Genomic DNA, 20,872 nt, shown 5'->3' with positions numbered 1-20,872 from the left:
ATTGACAGCCCTAATTTTATATATATACATACATACACATATACACACACACACACACACAACTATGTCTGTCTGTTTGTGTTTAAACAAGAGTGCAACACCATGGATGCCTTCAAGGAGAGACTGTCTTAAAAGTGTGTGCTAGCAGTCTATATGCGACAACTAAACTAGGAACCTATTGCTTCACTACCAAACACAGCAATCAAAAAAATCTTTTAACATTGCTAATAAAACTATAAAACCCCACTCACCATGTTGTTGACATTTTTGAGGATGGTGGTGAGGCCACTGATGACGAGAGAGAACTTGTACTTGGAGATGTTAATCAGACATTCCTTGTTGTGCTCGGTGCTGACTTTGGTGTGGGTGTTCTGGTGTCCAACTTTTATGGGAAGCTGAAGAAAAAGGCAAGAGGATGAACATACCGTTAAGCTCATGGTATATTACAGTGAATTCAATTCATCTTTACGGAATATTATACTGTTTCAAAGCTTAAATCAGCTTTGTTACTTTCATTATGCTGCTTTCATCCCATGTGATAAATGAAGTTGACTGAAGGAATTCATTCCTCAATGTGTGCTATATTGACCAAGAAAGCTGCAAAATCTGGATATTGGATATTCAGCCACAGGCTATTTATTCAAGCCAGAGTATACGGCTGAAGAAATGCATCAGCGAGAGGCTGCGGCTGCAGTGGAGAGTGGGGACCCTCCAGAATCCGAGCTGCCGACTGATGGTGCCCTCCAACGCCAACAGAAACGGAATCATTCTGCTGCAATGAATGTCAGCATGGGCAGTTTTTGTTGGATGCAGTCTCTGACACCAACCCCAAGAGTGTGTGCGTTACTACGCATAAAAGTTTTAATCCTCACTTGGACAGAAGTGTGCTGGAGATCTTCAGGATCCTAAAGATAAAACTGGAAAAGACGGGACTTCAGGGTTGGCACATGGAGTAGCCAGACACACGGTGAGACCGCTCTCCCAGACAAACCGCAATTTACACCCAAACTAACTTAAAATTCAGTATTGCTCGATAAGGAAGATAGATGGATTGGGCAAGAACACTTAGAAGCCAAAAAGTCGACGAAAGAGAGCCTGTAAAACAGAAAAACACGACGACACGATACGTTAAAGTAGTTTATTTATGTTCTTTTTCCATTATAACTGACTGTCAAACTGGATAATAAAAGAACGTTCTGTGGCATTCATGTTTCACAAAGAGTTTAACCTGAGCCAGACTGACAACAAAGATAGAAATCATATCACATCCATACAGGGATAGCATACAGTTCTTAAAACATAATAAAATATATGACACACTAGTATCGGATCGGACCGAGGCCCTGAGCACCTGCCTGAAACAGCAAAAAGCCCTCCAACATAAATTAAACGATCTAGAGTCACGCTCCAGATGCAATAACATCCGCATCTTTGGAGTGGCAGAAGGAGAAGAGGGAGAAGACTCGGTACCAGAGTTTGTCGAGGCGCTCATCCGGAGTAAGCTGCGCATACAACGCGCACATAGATCCGGCACTCAAGAGGCCCGCTCCAGACAAACCCCCGAGAGCATTCAAAGAAAAGAATGGGTTTTAAAGGAGGCGTGGAAAAAAACCAGCAAGGAAAGAATCCAGCTGAATAACGAGTCTCTTTATTTTGATCATGATTACACTGCCAAGGTGGTAGATGAAGAAGAATAGTGTATATAGAAGAAACGCAAGGAATACAACAGGATCAAAAAGGCTCTGAAAGTGAAAGGAATTTGTTTCCAAACACCATATGTAAACATGCGCATCCACTTGGAGACGGGAGTCCGACTTTACAATAGCACGGAGGAGACGAGAGTGGAGCTGAGGAGACGTGGAATCGCAGTGGAGGAGGCGACGCCGGCCGAGGGGGAGACTGACTGGAGAACAGGTCTGGGAGAGCTGCTGGGGTCGTGGAAGAAGGTAGCGGGACATCGCGAGGCAGAGGACGACGTCACCCAGAGAGCGCGCTATAAACTTCAGTTTCATCATACTGCTCAGAGTGGATCCCCAGAGCAAGGGAGGTAAAATGAAGAATCAGAAATCATCACAGGCTGGTAAGATCACTGCTACCACGAGACCGTAATGCAAGATCAGAACTGGACTAATATCAGGCTTTCTATAGGCTATATTGTTAATAAATGTCTGGGAGTGACAACTTAATTTTCAATAGCTTACGTTGGACTTAGGGATGGTAGGGCTAACTCTCTCAAATGGCCTAGCCACCCCATGCATAGGGCCCTATCTCAGTTATAGGATCTACCCTCGACCCACCAACGGGGTCTCGGTGAGGAGTTACCTCCTCCCAGTTTGGAGGTCTGTTTGTTACTATGTTCAGGTGACTTTGTTCTGCCTTTGTTATTGTTTTACAGTGTTATTTGGGGGACAACACAAAGTCATTCACATTTTTCTGTGTTTGAATGATAATGTCACATAACTTGAAAATAGCTTCTCTTAATGTCAACGGCTTGAGTAACCCGGTCAAGAGGAGTAGAGTGCTAACGAAAATGAGGAAAGATAAGTCCCAAGTAATATTTCTACAAGAGACATGTCAAAGCAGGAACACGAGAAACTGAAAAAGTTTGGTTACTCCAATACATATTATAGTTCATGTAAAAATAGTAGTAAGAGAGGGGTTGCAATAATGATAGCTAATTCATTAAACTTTGACTTGATTAAAGAAAAAAGAGATGTTGAAGGTAGATATATAATAATCAAGGGCAGGATGGACAGTGTTCTGGTCACATTTGTGAATGTCTATGATCCTCCGGAGAGTGACAGATCTTTTTTCAAAAGATTATTCAACCTGATTGTATCGGAGAGCGAGGGAATCCTTGCCTGTTCAGGAGATTGGAATACAATTTTGAACCACCAATTAGACACAACAAGCACGAGCAGACATGGATCCCCAAAATCTAAAAACCTAAATATTCTGATAAGAGAGGCAGGCCTATTCGATGTGTGGAGAAGTATTCATACAAGGGATAGGGAATTCACCCACTATTCGGCTACACACAAAGTACACTCTAGGTTGGACTTTTTCCTGATGAACACTATAGATAGACACAGGGTACATGAGTGCACAATCGGAACAGCAGTGTCTGATCACAGCATTGTCTATCTAAATATACATTTGAACAGCAAGCCAAGGAATACGCTATGGAGGCTGACTATTGGAATTTTAAACAATCCACAGTGGAAGAAATTACAAAAGAAATTGGTGAATGTATAAATGATAATAAGGATGACCAGATCGACCCAACTATTATTTGGGACACGGTCAAAGCAGTTATGAGAGGGAAGCTAATATCAAGAACAGCTCATCTAAGGAAAATCCGGAGATTAAAGTATGATCAATTAGGGAAGGAACTGGAAAAACTAGAGAAACAACAACAACCCAAGAATGACAATAAGGACACAATAGGGACTCAGATTAAAGATATAAGGAACCAAATAGAAAACTTAATTAACGATGAAATAGAAAATAAACTGAGATTCATAAAGCAAACTTTCTATGAATCAGGCCCAAGGCATGTATATTAACGTCTTCGTACGCAGCAAATAACGAATTCAATTCATAAAATTAGGGACCCTTTATCAAATACATTAAAATATGATCCAGAAGAAATTCATGGAATATTTAAAAAACTACTATGAGACCCTATATTCACAGCCTGAGAAGGTTGATGAAGAGAAAATAAAACAATTATTGATTTCACTGGACCTCCCCTCAATAGGCTCAGAGCAAAATAGATATCTGACCGCCCCTATTACAAAAGACGAATTGGATAAAGCCATAGGTAGACTGGCGACTAGTAAGAGCCCTGGGAGCAACGGCTATCCAAACGAATGGTACAAAAAATTCAAAGAAGTCCTTGCCCCGGTACTATTGGAATCATTTAATTGGACACTTGAGAAGGCTACAATCCCACCATCCTGGAGGGATGCTGCGATTTCTGTCATCCCCAAAGAGGGGAAAAATAAAGAATACTGCGAGTCATATCATTCTCATTGGAAGGGAATGATGTAGGGCTGTCAGCATTAACGCGTTAATCGCGATGCGATTAAGGGCCAACGCAACGCGCTTAATTTTTTTTAATCGCATGGCGGCATTTATTAATTTATTTTACACTTCACTCGGCTTTGCGTCGTGCCTAACAGGCTACTATTTTGACCTTTTGCAGCACCGTTACTTATCATCAAGCTGCCACTTCCTCCTAACACATCCTGCTGTTGTTTGCAGGCTGCAGGCATGATGGAGAAACACAGCAGCAATAACTCTGAATGGAGCTTTTTATTTTCCAAAACTCCCGGACGACTCGTAGACAAGTCGAAAGCCATATGCACGTTGTGTAAAGCCGAATTAAAATATCACCGAAGCACGTCAAGCTTGAGCTTCCACCTACGGAGCTAAGCATAGTAGTACAGTTAACGTGATGCTACCCGCTAGCGGGCTAAACGGGTGGCAACTAACTGCAGACCTGTCAGCATTGTAGAGGACTCGGGTCTTAAAGATGTACTACGGTTGACCTGTCTCATTGCCGTCGAGGGAGACAGTAGCTTCACCATACACATACCACAGGGAGAAAGCAGCCACACTGGAACTACTGCAAGGTGCTGCAAACACTGTCTCATTAACCGATCACTGGATGTCAGTGAGTAATCAACATTATTTAGGAGTTACTAAACACTATATTGACTCTAGTAAGGATAGGGATTTTTAGTTTTTTAGTTAGGTACTTGGAGGAATTGTGCAATGACAGATTCACACATTTTTCTTTTGTTTATAGTAAATAAATAATTACAAATCTTAAAATCAAGTTCATAAAGTAACTTTCTTTATTCATTTCATTCACAATCAAGATACACTGGTAAAAATTGCTTTCCATTAATATGTACTTAAAAACTGTTCTGAAATGCAAAATAATAGAATTTTAATCATATGATAAAATATGCGATTAATCGCGATTAACTATAGACATTCAGCGATTAATCGCGATTAAAAAATTGTAATGTTTGACAGCCCTAGAATGATGTGATTGAGGTGCTGACAGGTTCGTATAAGCAAACTCCTTCAAGAATTGTCTCTGTACTGTCACTGTACAAAGGTTTATTGAAGCAACTGAAGAAATACAGTGTATATAAAAGTGAAATGGGAAAAATAATTTAACATTGAGTTGTCTGGGAGTGATTGGCATATTTAAGACCCAACATACAGTGGGGAGAACAAGTATTTGATACACTGCCGATTTTGCAGGTTTTCCCACTTACAAAGCATGTAGAAGTCTGTAATTTTTATCATAGGTACTCTTCAACTGTGAGTGACGAATCTAAAACAAAAATCCAGAAAATCACATTGTATGATTTTTAAGTAATTAATTTGCATTTTATTGCATGACATAAGTATTTGATACATCAGAAAAGCAGAACTTAATATTTGGTACAGAAACCTTTGTTTGCAATTACATAGATCATACGTTTCCTGTAGTTCTTGACCAGGTTTGCACACACTGCAGCAGGGATTTTGGCCCACTCCTCCATACAGACCTTCTCCAGATCCTTCAGGTTTCGGGGCTGTTGCTGAGCAATACGGACTGTCAGCTCCCTCCAAAGATTTTCTATTGGGTTCAGGTCTGGAAACTGGCTAGGCCACTCCAGGACCTTGAGATGCTTCTTACGGAGTCACTCCTTAGTTGCCCTGGCTGTGTGTTTCGGGTCGTTGTCATGCTGGAAGACCCTGCCACGACCCATCTTCAATGCTCTTACTGAGGGAAGGAGGTTGTTGGCCAAGATCTTGCGATACATGGCCCCATCCATCATCCCCTCAATACGGTGCAGTCGTCCTGTCCCCTTTGCAGAAAAGCATCCCCAAAGAATGATGTTTTCACCTCCATGCTTCATGGTTGGGATGATGTTCTTGGGGTTGTACTCATCCTTCTTCTTCCTCCAAACACGGCGAGTGGAGTTTAGACCAAAAAGCTCTATTTTTGTCTCATCAGACCACATGACCTTCTCCCATTCTTCCTCTCGATCATCCAGATGGTCATTGGCAAACTTCAGACGGGCCTGGACATGCGCGGGCTGGAGCAGGGGGACCTTGCGTGCGCTGCAGGATTTTAATCCATGACGGTGTAGTGTGTTGCTAATGGTTTTCTTTGAGACTGTGGTCGCAGCTCTCTTCAGGTCATTGACCAGGTCCTGCCGTGTAGTTCTGGGCTGATCACTCACCTTCCTCATGATCATTGATGCCCCACGAGGTGAGATCTTGCATGGAGCCCCAGACCGAGGGAGATTGACCGTCATCTTGAACTTCTTCCATTTTCCAATAATTGCGCCAACAGTTGTTGCCTTCTCACCAAGCTGCTTGCCTATTGTCCTGTAGCCCATCCCAGCCTTGTGCAGGTCTACAATTTTATCCCTGATGTCCTTACACAGCTCTCTGGTCTTGGCCATTATGGAGAGGTTGGAGTCTGTTTGATAGAGCGTGTGGACTGGTGTCTTTTATACAGGTAACGGTTCAAACAGGTGCAGTTAATACAGGTAATGAGTGGAGAACAGGAGGGCTTCTCAAAGAAAAACTAACAGGTCTGTGAGAGCCGGAATTCTTACTGGTTGATAGGTGATCAAATACTTATGTCATGCAATAAAATGCAAATTAATTATTTAAAAGTCATACAAGGTGATTTTCTGGATTTTTGTTTTGGATTCCGTCTCTCACAGTTGAAGTGTACCTATGATACAAATTACAGACTTCTACATGCTTTGTAAGTGGAAAAACCTGCAAAATCGGCAGTGTATCAAATACTTGTTCTCCCCACTCAATCAACAAGCTCTAAAAGATGGAGGGAGTTTGGTTGGAGAAATTTAACACGTTTTTTTAATACACCAAAAATTAAAAATAAACAATTAGGTCAACAACAATACTATTGGAGACAATGTGGGCAACTGAATGCCAACCACTCTCACATATTTTCGTCATGTATAAAAATAGTCATTTTGGGAGGGGGTTCTGAGAGCCATGGGTGAAATTTTTGGATATAATATTCCTAATGAGCACCGGTATATATATCTGGGACTGATACCAGACGACGTAATAGGTAAAGGAGACATATACCTGTTTAAGATCCTTTCTCTTGCGGCTAAGAAGGCCATTACAAGAAGTTGGCTGAAAACTGACCCACCTGGACTGAGCCACTGGTTGGACATTGTAGAAGAAATTCGATCAATGTAACAAATTACCTATAGTCTACGAATTAAAAACGGAGCTATATTCTGTAAGATGGACAAAATGGCACCTGTATGTGACAAAGTAGTGTGTATCCCCCTTGTGTTTTTGTACCTGTTTCTATTGATTGATTTGAAGGAAAAAATAAAGTTAAAAAAATACTGGTAAAGACAACCAAGACAAGCAGGGCCACGATGGCAGATGAGTGAGTATTTCTGTCACCTAACATTGAGCTATTTTGTTGAATTGCCGATTAACGAAATGCTGAGTAAATTTAAGTTGGCCTTTTATTGTGAAAGGTTAAACAGAAGTAGTTAGACTGTAATGCGCTGCCGTTAATGTAGAATATATTGGAGTTGTTGGTTCACGCTGGTTCGTACTATGAAGCTGTGTTTTTATTGTATTGCCTGCATTACAGTTGCAACTCAGCTACACTGTTTTGGCTGAGCGTCAGTAGTCGTTTTGTATGATGTAATGTTTTTAAAGGAAAGTTTTTTTAATTTTGTATGATGTAGCCTATGTTTGTTCTCTGTACCCAAATAAACAAACAATTAAATAAATCATGTAAACTAGTATTACCTCCTTGGCAGAGTTTTCGGCTCGGTTTCTCCGTTTATTGTTCTCCTTTTATTGTCTGTTGATATAAACTTATTTAGCTATAAATAAAAAAAACTAAACTTCTGAAGTGGTGGCTCCAAAACTGTGGAACTGTTGACACCTTTAAAAAGCAGCTGAAGATTCACTTATTTAAACTGGCCTTTGTCTCGTGTTTGTAATTTTGTGTGTTTCAAAGTTTTGTTTTTTATTGCTGGTTTCTTGTTACTGTTTTATGTTCTTATTTTTTGACAATTTTACTTTTGTAAAGCACTTCTGTTCTGTAGAAGGTGCTATACCAATTAAATAAAATTTTATTTATAGTGTTATCTCGGGACACTTTATAGATAGAGTAGGTCTTGAATGAATGGATTACAGTAATGATAGTAGAACTATGACTAATAAATCATACTAATTAGGGCTGGGCGAGAAAATCAGATATCACGTTATTCTTGACCAAATACCTCGATATTGATATTGGGGCAATATTCTAGGGTTGACAATTGGTGCTCTAACAAAATATCTTCACACTTTAGATAAATAATCATCAGTAATGTGGGCATTATGTCTAACTGGGGAAAAGGCAAATAGTGGAACAGCTAGAACAGTATAAGACTTTAAAACCAGTAAAAGACAACACAGTAAAAGACAACACTTATGTTATATCACGATATTACGATATCCAAAATCTAAGACGATATCTAGTCTCATATCACAATATCGATATAATAGATATATTGCCCAGCCCTAATACTAATACTAAATACGCTTATTATTTTCAGATCCCACCAGTGCCACCATGTTCAGCTGTAGGGGTGCAAGTGCAACGGATCATAAAACTCATGGTTCGGATCACGGTTTTGAGTCACGACTCGGATCAATTTTCGGATCAGCACAAAAAAGGGAGGAATTTAAATAATTAAAAAATGTAATAAGTTACTACATTCAAGTAAACGCACCATTTAGTCCAGTCTGTGTCGACAACAGCAGTGACCAAGTGCTAGTTTGTGTCTTTAACTGCAGAATGTACAACAATTCCCCCCAAGAGCAACAGTAAAATTATAAAGTGCTGACTTGAATCAAAATAATTGTTAACAAGTGTCTGCCAGTTTGACCCACTCTGGATAGATTTCACTGTAATCCCAATAAGAACCTTGCAGGTTGTAAAGAAAATCAAGCCTCCGTAACCATGGAGAGCTGTCATATATGGCATATGTGCGTTTGCGATAATGAGAAGGGCTGTAGCTGGTGCCAACTCATCCTCGCTAGTAATTTCTTGGCTTAATTCACGTTAGACCGGCCGCTGCTTGGTTTTAATCAAAAATGCCTTTGTTTTTTTTGCACAAAGTTGAACAAGAGTTACAAAGTGACAAGGGCAATAAAACAACACAAGGAAGTCCTGTGATAATGTTCATGCTTGGTTTTCAAGTAATTCGCAATATTTCCCTGTTTCGCCATGGCTTGGGCTTTGACTTTCCCGCTTGCTTGTCGCCATTTGTAGTTTGTAAATCTATGGTATGCTTCTGTGCCGAGACATGTAGTTTTTTCCTCTATCGCATACACTATAGTCTAGTCATTTTTTTAAATGAAAAAAACATAATTGTTCATTGTTTAAGATTGTAGAAGAAAAGATACGAAAATCACTGCCAATTTTAACACAATTCAAATTGTGCAGAGGGAATTACTTCCACCGGTCACTATTATATTACTATACTACACACTACACAGACTATTACAATTTTTGTAAAAAATAAAACAAATTAGTTATTATTTTTGTGATGACAAAATAGTAAAGTTTTATTAAATGCAAACGTTATTGCTTCGTGATATCCTAAATAATTCTGATAAATAAATCTGAATATTTTAGTCATATTCAACCAAAGTTTTGTCCAACAATCATCAGTAGTATTAGGCCTAAAAACTGGATTCCTAATTGAAAGTCATGGGACAGGAACTCAATACAGACCCATGGTTCCATCATGAAGTCAGACGGTCCCACCATCACATGCCTATAGTATACAATGTAAAACAGGCCATGCCTCTGTTTGCAGTCCAGTGCAGCACAGCGCGGTCAGTGAGTTCTTTGTTTCACACAGCTAGGCCTAGCCATTCCTCCAAAGGTCATACATACACTCAGTATCAAGTTTATGAGGTACACCTAGCTAAAACTAATGCAGTCTAATACAACAGTCCTGCAATAAATCCTACCTTAATGAAGGTTATAATCAGTTTTTGTTGAAACTGTTTTAGAGAGGTGTGGATTCAACTTTATGACCATTGATCATATGACCAGAGTTCGTAGCCCAGTTACTGGTGCTGTTAAATGGTGTTATACTGACAGGTGCTTCTATTATTTTATCCACGCGCTATTTTAGCTGAACTGGTCTGGCTTACATCGCATGGAATTCACCTGAAAAGGAAACTATTCATTTTTGAAATATTTATATGTTAATTGTAAGTTTATGATACTTATATATTGTAGTTGTTGGTTTTGGGTTTCATTAGTCTGTTACTGTCCGAGTTATGTCTCAGTCAACATAAATTTATTGTAATCTTACCAAAGGCAGTTCACAACATTGTACTGTTAGAGGCAAAAGACTTAAATTAAACAAAAATAGATTCTTTGTTGCGAAGCAAAGAAAGAAAAAAAATTAGCGCATTATATAGAGAAAGAGACACATTTCATTACAGTGTTTCCCACAAAGACTATATTGTGGCAATCAACACCTTTTTTCTTTTTTTAAATGCTATTTAGAACATGCAGCATTCGTTCAGCTGCATTTCCTTTCCCTGCTCTCCTCCTTCACACACACACACACACACACACACACACACACACACACACACACAGCCCCTCGATCATGCACTCAGCGTCTGTCTCCATGAAAACACTGTCTATGGAGAAGACGGCTGGCAAAATTCACAAGTTCACGAAAGGTTGGTATCTCGTGAACACCTTTACACAATCATACATTAAAAAGTGCTATAAAAATATTTTATATTCTGAATACAATTGGTATTGGGGTGTACTTATTTTCGTAACAATGAAGTATCAAAAATTAAGGAGGACAGGCTGTTGGATGCTGTCCTCCTCTCCTACTTCAATGCCTAACGAATCTCTCTCTCTCTCCCCCTGACTCTGTCTTTCACTGGTTGAAGCCTGAAAATATTGTAAACAAATTAATAACATAACTAATTACACTGGTCGGACTGTTCAGCTCCGTTTCCGACTGATACCTCCGGTTCAGGATGGTCCTCATCCACAACACGTGCCTTTTTCAGTCGCGGAAAATACTTTTCAATACTCATCTGGATTGAAGCAGCAAACATTCAGTGTAAGAGTAAAAAATGACATAACATTATTTATAATACGTTTATTTGATTCACAGCTGCTATAGTGTTTTGACCTCGACAACCCAACTGCATTTTACCGCAAACTTGCGACTAGTTAATTTTCTAAAGCAGGTGCAATCACTTGTTTGCTAAGAGTCGGGTCGGTGATTGTGAATGTGTGATTGTGTAAAGGTGTTCACGAGATAGATACCAACCTTTAGTGAACTTGTGAATTTCGCCAGCCGTCTTCTCTCCTTTACGGAGACAGACGCTGTGTGCACGGTGGGCTCGATGGTGTTTTAAGCCTCCAACGTCGCCCTACAGGCAGTTAACCCTCACCTTAACACTAACATAACTTCTTTGACATAACCATTGCCGCGCTGCCTGAAAGGCGACGTTGGGGGCTAAAAACACCAAACACCGCACAGTGGGAGGAGCTGTGTGTGGGTGTGTGTGTGTGTGTGTGTGTGTGTGTGTAAGCGAGACACAAGTGACAGAGACAGAGGAAAGCAGGGAAAGGAAATGCAGAAGAACGTGTTTTAAATAGCGTTTAAAAAAAAAAATGTTGTTGAAGAATGGGATGCCATCCCACAGCAGTGCGTGACCAGGCTGGTGACCAGCATGAGGAGGTGCCAGGCTGTTGTGGCTGTGTATGGTTCTTCCACACACTACTGAGGCTCCTGTTTGTGAAATGAATAAATTGTTCAATTGCCAATATGTCTTGTTTCTTCAAACTTCAATCATCCAATCCACCAAACACCAAACGAGTCAATGGCAGAATAAGCTGTTTGGCATTGGCAGAGAAGATTTGGCAAAATTTTCATGAGCACAACCCATACTCAGCGCTGCTGCTCATCCCACAAATGCATGTTCCTTACAAATGGGGCACCATTTGAAAGGGAACTAAAGAGGCTTTCCAACGGTGTAAAATGTATTGCCAAAAAGCACACAAATTTCCTTACTTTTTGTGCTAAGTTTATATTAGTCCATTATTATTAGCTTCCTTGTGATACAGACACTATCAAAGCACTAAAATACTGAGGTGTTTTAGAGGAAGAAAAAAGAGAGAGAGAGAGAGAGAGAGAGAGAGAGAGAGAGAGAGAGAGAGAAGATTAGAGAATGTCAGTGTGTTTTCAGTTCATGAAAGTTAATAGTAACATTTTGGCCGCCTAAAGATGTTATGTTCAGTGTTTGGTTGTACTCAAACAACAAGGTCCCCAACCCGACCAAACGACAAATCAATCTTTTGTGTTCTTGTGATATGAATACAAAAGTGTAACGGTATTGAGGCTACTAGCTAGCAGTAATGTAATGTAATTAAGTACATTTACTCAAGTACTGTACTTAGGTACAAATTTGAGTTACTTGTACTTTACTTGAGTCTTTTCATGCCACTTTCTACTTCTACTCCACTACATTTCAGAGGGAAACATTGTACGTTTTACTCCACTACATTAATCTGACAGCTTTAGTTACTAGTTACTTTACAAATTATGATTTTTGCACACAAAACAGATGCAGTTTTTTAAAACATTGTTTTATTATAAATTAAACTACCCAACAATATAACGGCCAACAAGTCCAGCTGAAATGATTAGCCGATTAAACGCTTAGTTAATTGACAAAACAGTTTTGAGGGTTTTCCCGTTTCTAAAATATGAGGATTTTTCTGCATTGAGTACTTTTACTTTTAATACTTTAAGTACATTTTCGTGATGATACATACTTTTACTTAAGTAACATTTCCAATGCAGGGCTGCGGTCGAAAAGTCAAATAAATTACCTCCTATGTCCTTTACTAACCACTTTTCCTTAACCCTGATGGTAATCTACTACAACTACTATTTCTAGTCATAGTTCCATTATTTTTACTGTGATTATAATTGCCAGTGTTCATCACACCCCCAACCGGCACCGTCAGACACCGCCTACTAGGGCTGAACGATTTTTGAAAATAATCTAATTGCGATTTTTTTCACAAATATTGCGATTGCGATTTAATATGCAACTATTTTTTAAGCTCTTTGTCTTCTGTATTATTCAACAAAGACAAGCAATAAATCATTGTATAGTATGAACACCACAAGATTAGATTAAACAAACTGTTCTTTCCTGGAGGCCAGGCCTGTATGTGATGATGAAATTAGGTGATGCATGAATTTATATGAATGACATCTTTTATTTAACTACTTCAGTCACAGTAGTATATTGAGCACTGACCAAGCCTGGTGTAAACATTCATATGAAAGTCAGAAACAAATCACACAAACTAAAGTGCAGATTGCAGAAATATAAAAACATATATGTGGCTTTACCACACTTAGTATTTATTTATTTTATTTAGTAGTATTTAGATTATTGAATTATTATTTACTGTAATAAACATATGTAAACATGTGGATTGCACTTTTTAAACACTGTCTTTGAACTTTACTAGACAGTTAAATAAGTAAAAATATAGTATATACACAACGGTGTATTTTTTTTTTACAGCGCACATAGAGGAGCTGCCTCTAGCCCCTCCCTCCCCTCATGAAGTTGCATGCTGCGTGCATGACAGCGTCAACGTTGCACTTGCTCAGAGAAGCTATCGTTACGTTAGTAGTAGCCTGCAGCTGCTGGTCTTGCCGTGGGATTAACTGTACTAATTAAACCGTTGAAACAACGCAGCCACGCTGCTGTGAAAGCTCCCCGAACGTCATTTATCAGAGTCTGGTTGTTACCCCTCTCTGCGGCTGTCTCCTCCACTCCATATCTTTATAACTGAGCTAGCTAACTAGAGCTAACCGCTAATCAGAGCTAATCATTTTTAACCCTTCATTTTATTATAATGGGTTTCTGCCTAAAAGGGAGTTTTTCCTCACCACTGTCGCACTAAATGCTTGCTCTTGGGGGAATTATTAATTACTGTATGTCTGTTCATGTGAAGCACCCACTGCATGTAATTTTGTTACTATAAAGCACTGAGCTGTAGGCTGTTTCTTGTATAGGTGTTTTGCGGATAAAGTTTATTATCATTATTGTTTGCTCAAACTTCAAAAGAAGTGTAACTTCTTCGATTATTTCAGAAGCTAAAAGTTAAGTATTAATGTTTTCTCTGTCAAGTTTATCACTACAGTTTTTAGTTTTGCTGTTTAAATATCCCTTGATAGGCCTATTAGCTGCAGGGACATTACTGTGCAAATGGAAACGTTTAGTTACTGAAAGCAGCCTCTCTCATCATTAAAGTGTATCTTTAAAAGAAAACACTGATACATCGCTGCAATACATAATTTAAAAAGCAATAGCCTACTGACTGAGACTGTAGAGAGGGAGTGAAAGTAATTAATTTGGGTGGGTTTGGGTGGATGATTTAAGCGTAATTGATTTGAATGCTGTCAGAACTGATCTGCGCATTCTCACATAATATTCCTACTTTCACACATGGTCAAAATAATGTGGTCATATCTGTAGTGACTTTTAACAAAACATATAGCTACTGAAATAAGCCATGAGGGGCGAACTTGCTTCAGACGCTGCTCTGGGCTAAAAATAAACCAATATTCAGTACTGTATAACTTTAGATTCAGCAATCCATTCATTCACTGTTCTGTAAACACATGCTCACTGTAATTTTACGCGTTGGGGACGAGAGTAAAGTTCTCGCATTAACCGGTTAAACCACTCAAACAGTGCCATAAAGTATGCTACATTATCATTATTATTAGATGTGTTGCAATGTCTCACAGGAAATAAAAAATGTGCACGGTGCGTACAGAATTACGGCTGCCGGCACCTTTATATTCTAAATATAAACTGCGAAATTATGATGCGTCGCTTTACATTTAGCTGACACAAGGACTTGTGGGACGGCATTATCTCCTTTCCTTTCTTAAAGGATCATCCAGTGTATCCTATGCTAAAGGAGATAACAAAGGAAGCATTGAAGCACCTTTCCTTATCACTTAGACAATTCAAACGGCTCTTATCATGGCAGCAACTTAACTACTTCCGGACCATTTCACTCCGTTAGGAACCTTCCTAAGCAAAATTGACTATTCGACTGCAGCCAGGTACTTTTACTTGTACCAAGAGTATTTTTACAGTGTGGTAATAGGACTTTTACTTAAGAAAAGGATCTGAATTCTTCTTCCACCACTGCTAGCTAGTTACTTTTAGTCAGAGGCTGTGAGATGGCCACGCCCCTTCATTTGAATAACAAGTGGAAATAAATGGAGAGGGAAATAAATGTGACATTTAGGCTTGGGCGATCTTTAATATTTTTAAATCATCCAGTCGTGGTTACGTGAGATTGCGAGGGGATCTAAACGCCAGTCTGACAGGCTACAATACGTAATTGGACAGAACATGATATGGATACGCAGAGCGGCATCCACTTTAGTCAATGAAACTGGCTACACTGACTCGGCTGTCCTGCCTCCTGCTTGGCTGACGTGCTTCGGTGTTGTTTTCGTCTTGCTTTGGTAGCTCAATGCAGTTACTTTTTGTCATATTCCTCATTACAGCGGAAAATTATCCACTTTACATTTTAACCCTAATGTTAAACTAGTTCACTCAAGCACTCATAGCGACTTTCTTGCTAATCCCAGTTGTTTACACGGTATTAGCTACTAGCTACTTAGCTGTTAGCGACTTTAGTTTAGCAGTTAGCGGTGGCTTCTCTCACTCTCCGGCTCTCTGTTGATCTGCGTGTCAAACGTAGCTATTTCTCTGCCTCCTAATGTGAGAATTGTCCATGTAATAACTAGGGTTGGGTACCATTTGGATTTTTACGATTCCGATGCCGAACCAGTACTTTTAAAATGATTCAGATTCCTAAAACGATTCTTGAAAAATTAAAAACATATCAAAAAAGAAATTTTTAAATTGAATTTTTTTTTTTTTTTTACAATATATTAACATTTTAAAGTACTTAAATATATAATAAGTAAACCTGAGTCACCTAACACACAACTACAATAATTTAACAATAAATAACTAGTAGTAGTTACACTATTAACAAGTAACAACAAAATAAATGTTGAGTTGGTATGCTAACTAAACCAGCTTTAAACTTTAGCAGTTCTTTTGCAGAAAAATGACCATATTTGCCTTCTCTGGCAAGATACGACACCTCTCCTGACGTATGGCATGTCCTGCACAGGAGAAAACTCTCTCAGATGGTGTCGAAGAGGCCTGTATAATAAGATTCATAAACAAGACATACTGATTCCACAATCACTTATGTGTAGTAAGCTGTCTGCACTGACAGCTCTCAAGATATCAAAACACGAAGAAGTGTAGCTACTACCTTTCCTACACTTCTTTTTTGTGGGTTTAGAGGTAAAATGCAATCAAAATTAAGGCGGGGTGCTAACGTTGTACATTTAGCTAGCTGTAAGTAGGCAGGTAGCCGTTTGTGTTTCTATACAACGTTTTAGCACTATACATTCACTACTTTGCTAATAAATGTAGCTTCCAGTAGGTCGTTTAATTACACTTATTTTTTACTATAAGCCTACTCTAACGCCTGTTCTGCAACTTCTAAAAGGCAACAAGCAAGTTCAGTGGTTTCAGTCACAGTAAAGAGGGCGCAAATAAGTCACCGTGCAGTCAGGTCAGGGGGCGCTGCAGCTCCTTTAGCGCCTGAATTAAAGCTAACAAGCTAGCCTAGTAACCAGAACAATCAAACACAGAAACTCAACTAGGGCTGCAGCTATCGATTATTTTAGTAATCGAGTATTCTACTGATTATTCCATCGATTACTCGGATAAGAAATACTTAGTAAACAGCAATAGTAAATATTTATTAATGCCGTCTACTAAAAAAAAAGGAAACCTGTCTTTTGTATATATATTTTTTATTGCCAAATTCCAAGTACATTTTTGGTGGCCAAAATGTTAATATTTTTCACCCCCTTCTTGCCTGTGGCTCTTTGCACTGGATATGCAAAAGTGGTTCACTAAGCCCAGGTAAATGCGACTGTACAAAGCTTACAGCAGGGCTATTCAACTACACTGTTCTGGGGGACACATTTGAAGAAGGCTAATACTGAGTGAGGAGAAAGAATAAAGAATGCAGACATCACCAGCATGATGACGTCATTCACTTGCATATTAAGTGGCCATGCTGGGGGGAGGAGCCGGTTTGTCTCTGGCAGCAGCTAAGTTTCCAAAGATTAGTAGTAAACTAATAAACAGTTAGACTACAAACCGACAGCTCTCGTTTTACCTTGTTGGTAAAACATCGCTATTTGCAGAGTAGCATGCTGTAGGCTAGTGGACGAGAGCAGCAGACATTAGTTAGCTACCTTGTGTCGGGTTCGCTCCGTGGAATGGATGAGTAGACTGGATGTTTTCTACAAAGATGATGTAGTAGCATGTTTGCAGCTTAAAATGATCCCAAACTTTCTGTTGTTTTCTCTCGCCTGTCTCTTCTCTTAGACCCTCGCTATTTTCATCTTCGTTCATTTGTAATCTGGGCCGTCAGTCTCATGCATAGACAGTATATAAACGGTCTTGTGTCCACAGAAGCGTCAACCTGTTGTGTGCGCTAGTAATTATCCTCCGTGCGGAAACACAGTGAGCCATACAACCTTAATTACATTGATTTAACGAAGCTTCGAGGCAAAGAATTTTGCTTCAAGGATTTTTTGCAATCGAATTATTCAAGTTATTCGAGGAATCGTTTCAGCCCTAAACTCAACGCAAGTTATTAGAAAGGAGCAGCGCAATGTACAGGTAGTGCCACTAATATATAACCGTGTATACATAAAATGTAGTGGTTTTCACCTGTAATTCAGAGGGAAAATATTTCAGTCGACACATTAAGTGGAACCAAAACGAGGAACCGAAATTTGCGTTCTAATCCAGTCCGAGTACTACCGGTTGCGTAGGAACCGGTTCCATAGTGGAACCGGGTTTCGGTACCCAACCCTAGTAATAACTGTAGTTTATTTGTCATATTGGAGGTGAAGCTCCGCAACAGGAAAACTTGATCGTTAACGTTAGCTGCGGTTAGTCCACAGTAACGTTAATCGTCATCCCCTGGGGGCATGACGGGGTAGGTGAATTTAAACAATGTCTGAGTTGAAAACGCATCTTTTTGTCACGTAAGGGCCCTGTTCATGTTACACAGACATTTTAATTGCATTTTGTGCCTGTTAAGAGGCACAAAGGCAAACTTCAGAACATGCCCACACAACTGCTGTTTTAGCTAACTGGGAGCTCTGGACGTAGCTGCAGCAACTCCAGTTTGGTAACATCGATTCTGGTCTTTTTTTTTTTTCCTTTCCTATCGACAGTACTTATCGACAGTATTTATAGTGATCAAGATTCACGTAAAAAGTGGCCAAAATTTTTCTTTAATCTTAACAGAACTAGGGGTGCAACAGATCACAAAACTTGATCACAGTTTTGAGTCACAGATCAGTTACATTTTCGGATCAGCAGAAAAAAGGGGGGAAATTTAAATAATTTATTAAAAATGTAATACATTTTATTAATAATAACTCCTTTCACCAGTAGATTGCTGTTAAAACGACAAAAACAGATGAGAAAATGGTGTTTTACAATAACTATGAATGCATCACGAGGTTTTAACAGTTTTAAGTAGACGCAACCTTTAGTCACGTCTGTGTTGTTTTTGAGACAACAGCAGTGACAAGTGCTAGTTTGTGTCTTTTAGCTCATAGCTTTAGCGGCAGACTGTTGTACGTCGCGGTGTATGACTCCTCTACAGTGAAATATAGTCACACTTTTACACCGTTTAGCTGGCAGCATTTTAACCGTGTTTAATCCAGTTACTTGCTAGCGTTAGCTAAGATCAACATTACCTGCTGCCAGGTGTACTGTTAGGGTTAACTAGCATCCCATGCAGCAATGTTTCTGTTGCCTCTAACGTCCGTTTCGGAGCATCAGAGGGCAGCTAAGTGGCAACGAAATCTATTCCGTTCGGTAGTAGGCAGGCCTACCGGTCGTTTAGGCATCAGTGCCATATTAGCACCAGATTTTTAGACGTAGCGTTCTATGATCCACTAGTCTCGATAGCAGTATCGATAAGCTCTGACCTTATTGATTTTCCGGTTTTGGGAATTTTGGAATCGAGTAGGCCTAATAGGTTAATTGTTCACTGCAAAGCTGTATTATGTATAAAAATAAAATACCATGGCCAGTAGGTGATGATTATCCCATTTCAAATAATAACTGTTATTACTGTAGTTATTTCAATACCTCAAGCACACTAGCTGTCCAGCAGATTAACAAGAGTTAAATATTTTAGTATCAATAATATAAAACAGCATATTTATTGAGAAAAAAATACTACTAAAATAGACTGACTGAGAGGCTTTATTTGGGGTTTAGGTTAACAATAATCAAAAAGGGGATATAACGCCTTAAACCAATGGTAGTAATCCAAGCTGAGCTGCTAAACCCCAGCTACAATCCATGATCTTTGGCAACTAACACCAGATGCAAACACCTCTGAAGACTAAACAAAGCCAAATTACTTTTAAATGGCAAACAAGTTTTTCCCTCAGCAGAAACTGGTGGTCAGATCTCCCTTTAAACAACACACCAATTAATTTTGGTAACGCAATCTGAATGGGATGACTGGCAGAGTTAAAGATTCTGACTGTAATTTCTAAACTAATTTATGGCTTGACTATCAAAATAAGCGTTTCAGTTTACGGGTATAGGTTTAATTTTACAACAGATGATGCAAGTTCTACAAACCTTGTGGATATATCTAGCTAGTAAATGTGATGCAGATGTGAACAGTTTCGATATGAGCAAATTAAAGTAATGTTAATTGTAGCAATATAGCTAGAGTTCTTGTGGAAAAATAAAGCTTTAATATGGTTGTTTCACCTGCCATATCAAGCAGACTACCTGACAGTGGTTGTTATGAAATACGCTAGCAGGGAGAGCCGCATTCACTCTTACTATTGACGTTTCCTCACATGCCAGTAACTTAATTTGCTCATAAGAATACAGCGTGCTAACCCATTCACATCTTATTTGTTTACATTAGCTAGATAGCTAGGCCTGCTAATGTTAGCTAGCTAGCTAGCTAGCTAGCTGGCACAAAGGAATGCGTTTAATTTATATACAGACGCTTATGTGCACGTTCAAATATCCTTGACATATTGCTTTATTTTCATTATATTGCAACTGACCGACTTGGTCCATACAAATCCCAGGACAAATGCGCGATAACGTTCCATCTGCTAATTGATCGTGGAGACGGCGCTAGCTAAAAAATACCTAATCTTCAGTGTTTTGCAGCTTGTATTACGCGCAATACAAAACAAATTTCAGTCGAAAAACTATCCCTGTTAGGAAAACGCATCTTTAATTAGTTTTTTAGAAGGACCTCGTCTGTGAAAATGTAACGTTAGCCGGAGTGGTGGGGCCTCAAGACTACTAAAGCTTGCTACACCCATCCACTGAATCAACCCATCTTACCTGCTCATCAAATCTAGTAATCACGGCCTGGACCCACTCCACTGGTTTGTGAGCCGCCATGGCCGGGCGGGGGGACACCGCAAAGTTATGGTGATAAATCCAAGGTATAGGGCCGGAGCTGACAGGCTTATTTATGAATGAAAATGTGTCCTGAATCGATGGGAAAGGACGAAAGGGGCGAGTATTTTTCCCTTTCTGTAGGCTTCACCATACCACCGGAAGTCTTCTTCAGAGAAATTGATAGGAGGCG

At 39.4% G+C, this 20,872-nt stretch overlaps 1 protein-coding gene across 3 annotated transcripts in view; it reads right to left on the bottom strand.

Moving 5' to 3' along the window:
- The window catches only part of nf1a (neurofibromin 1a), a 223,417-nt gene extending 202,545 nt beyond the window's left edge, over nucleotides 1-20,872 (bottom strand). For all 3 annotated transcript variants that reach the window (XM_078245820.1, XM_078245821.1, XM_078245822.1), the window contains exons 1-2: nucleotides 20,623-20,872; nucleotides 252-395 (exon numbers count right to left, since the gene is read on the bottom strand). In XM_078245820.1, the coding sequence (XP_078101946.1) occupies nucleotides 252-395; nucleotides 20,623-20,682 (204 nt within the window). In that variant the 5' untranslated portion in view covers nucleotides 20,683-20,872. The remainder of the gene's footprint in view (nucleotides 1-251; nucleotides 396-20,622) is intronic.

Source organism: Sander vitreus, chromosome 3 (genome assembly GCF_031162955.1).
Source record: "Sander vitreus isolate 19-12246 chromosome 3, sanVit1, whole genome shotgun sequence".
Classification (NCBI taxonomy): domain Eukaryota; kingdom Metazoa; phylum Chordata; class Actinopteri; order Perciformes; family Percidae; genus Sander; species Sander vitreus.
This window is presented reverse-complemented; position numbering and strand designations above follow the sequence as displayed.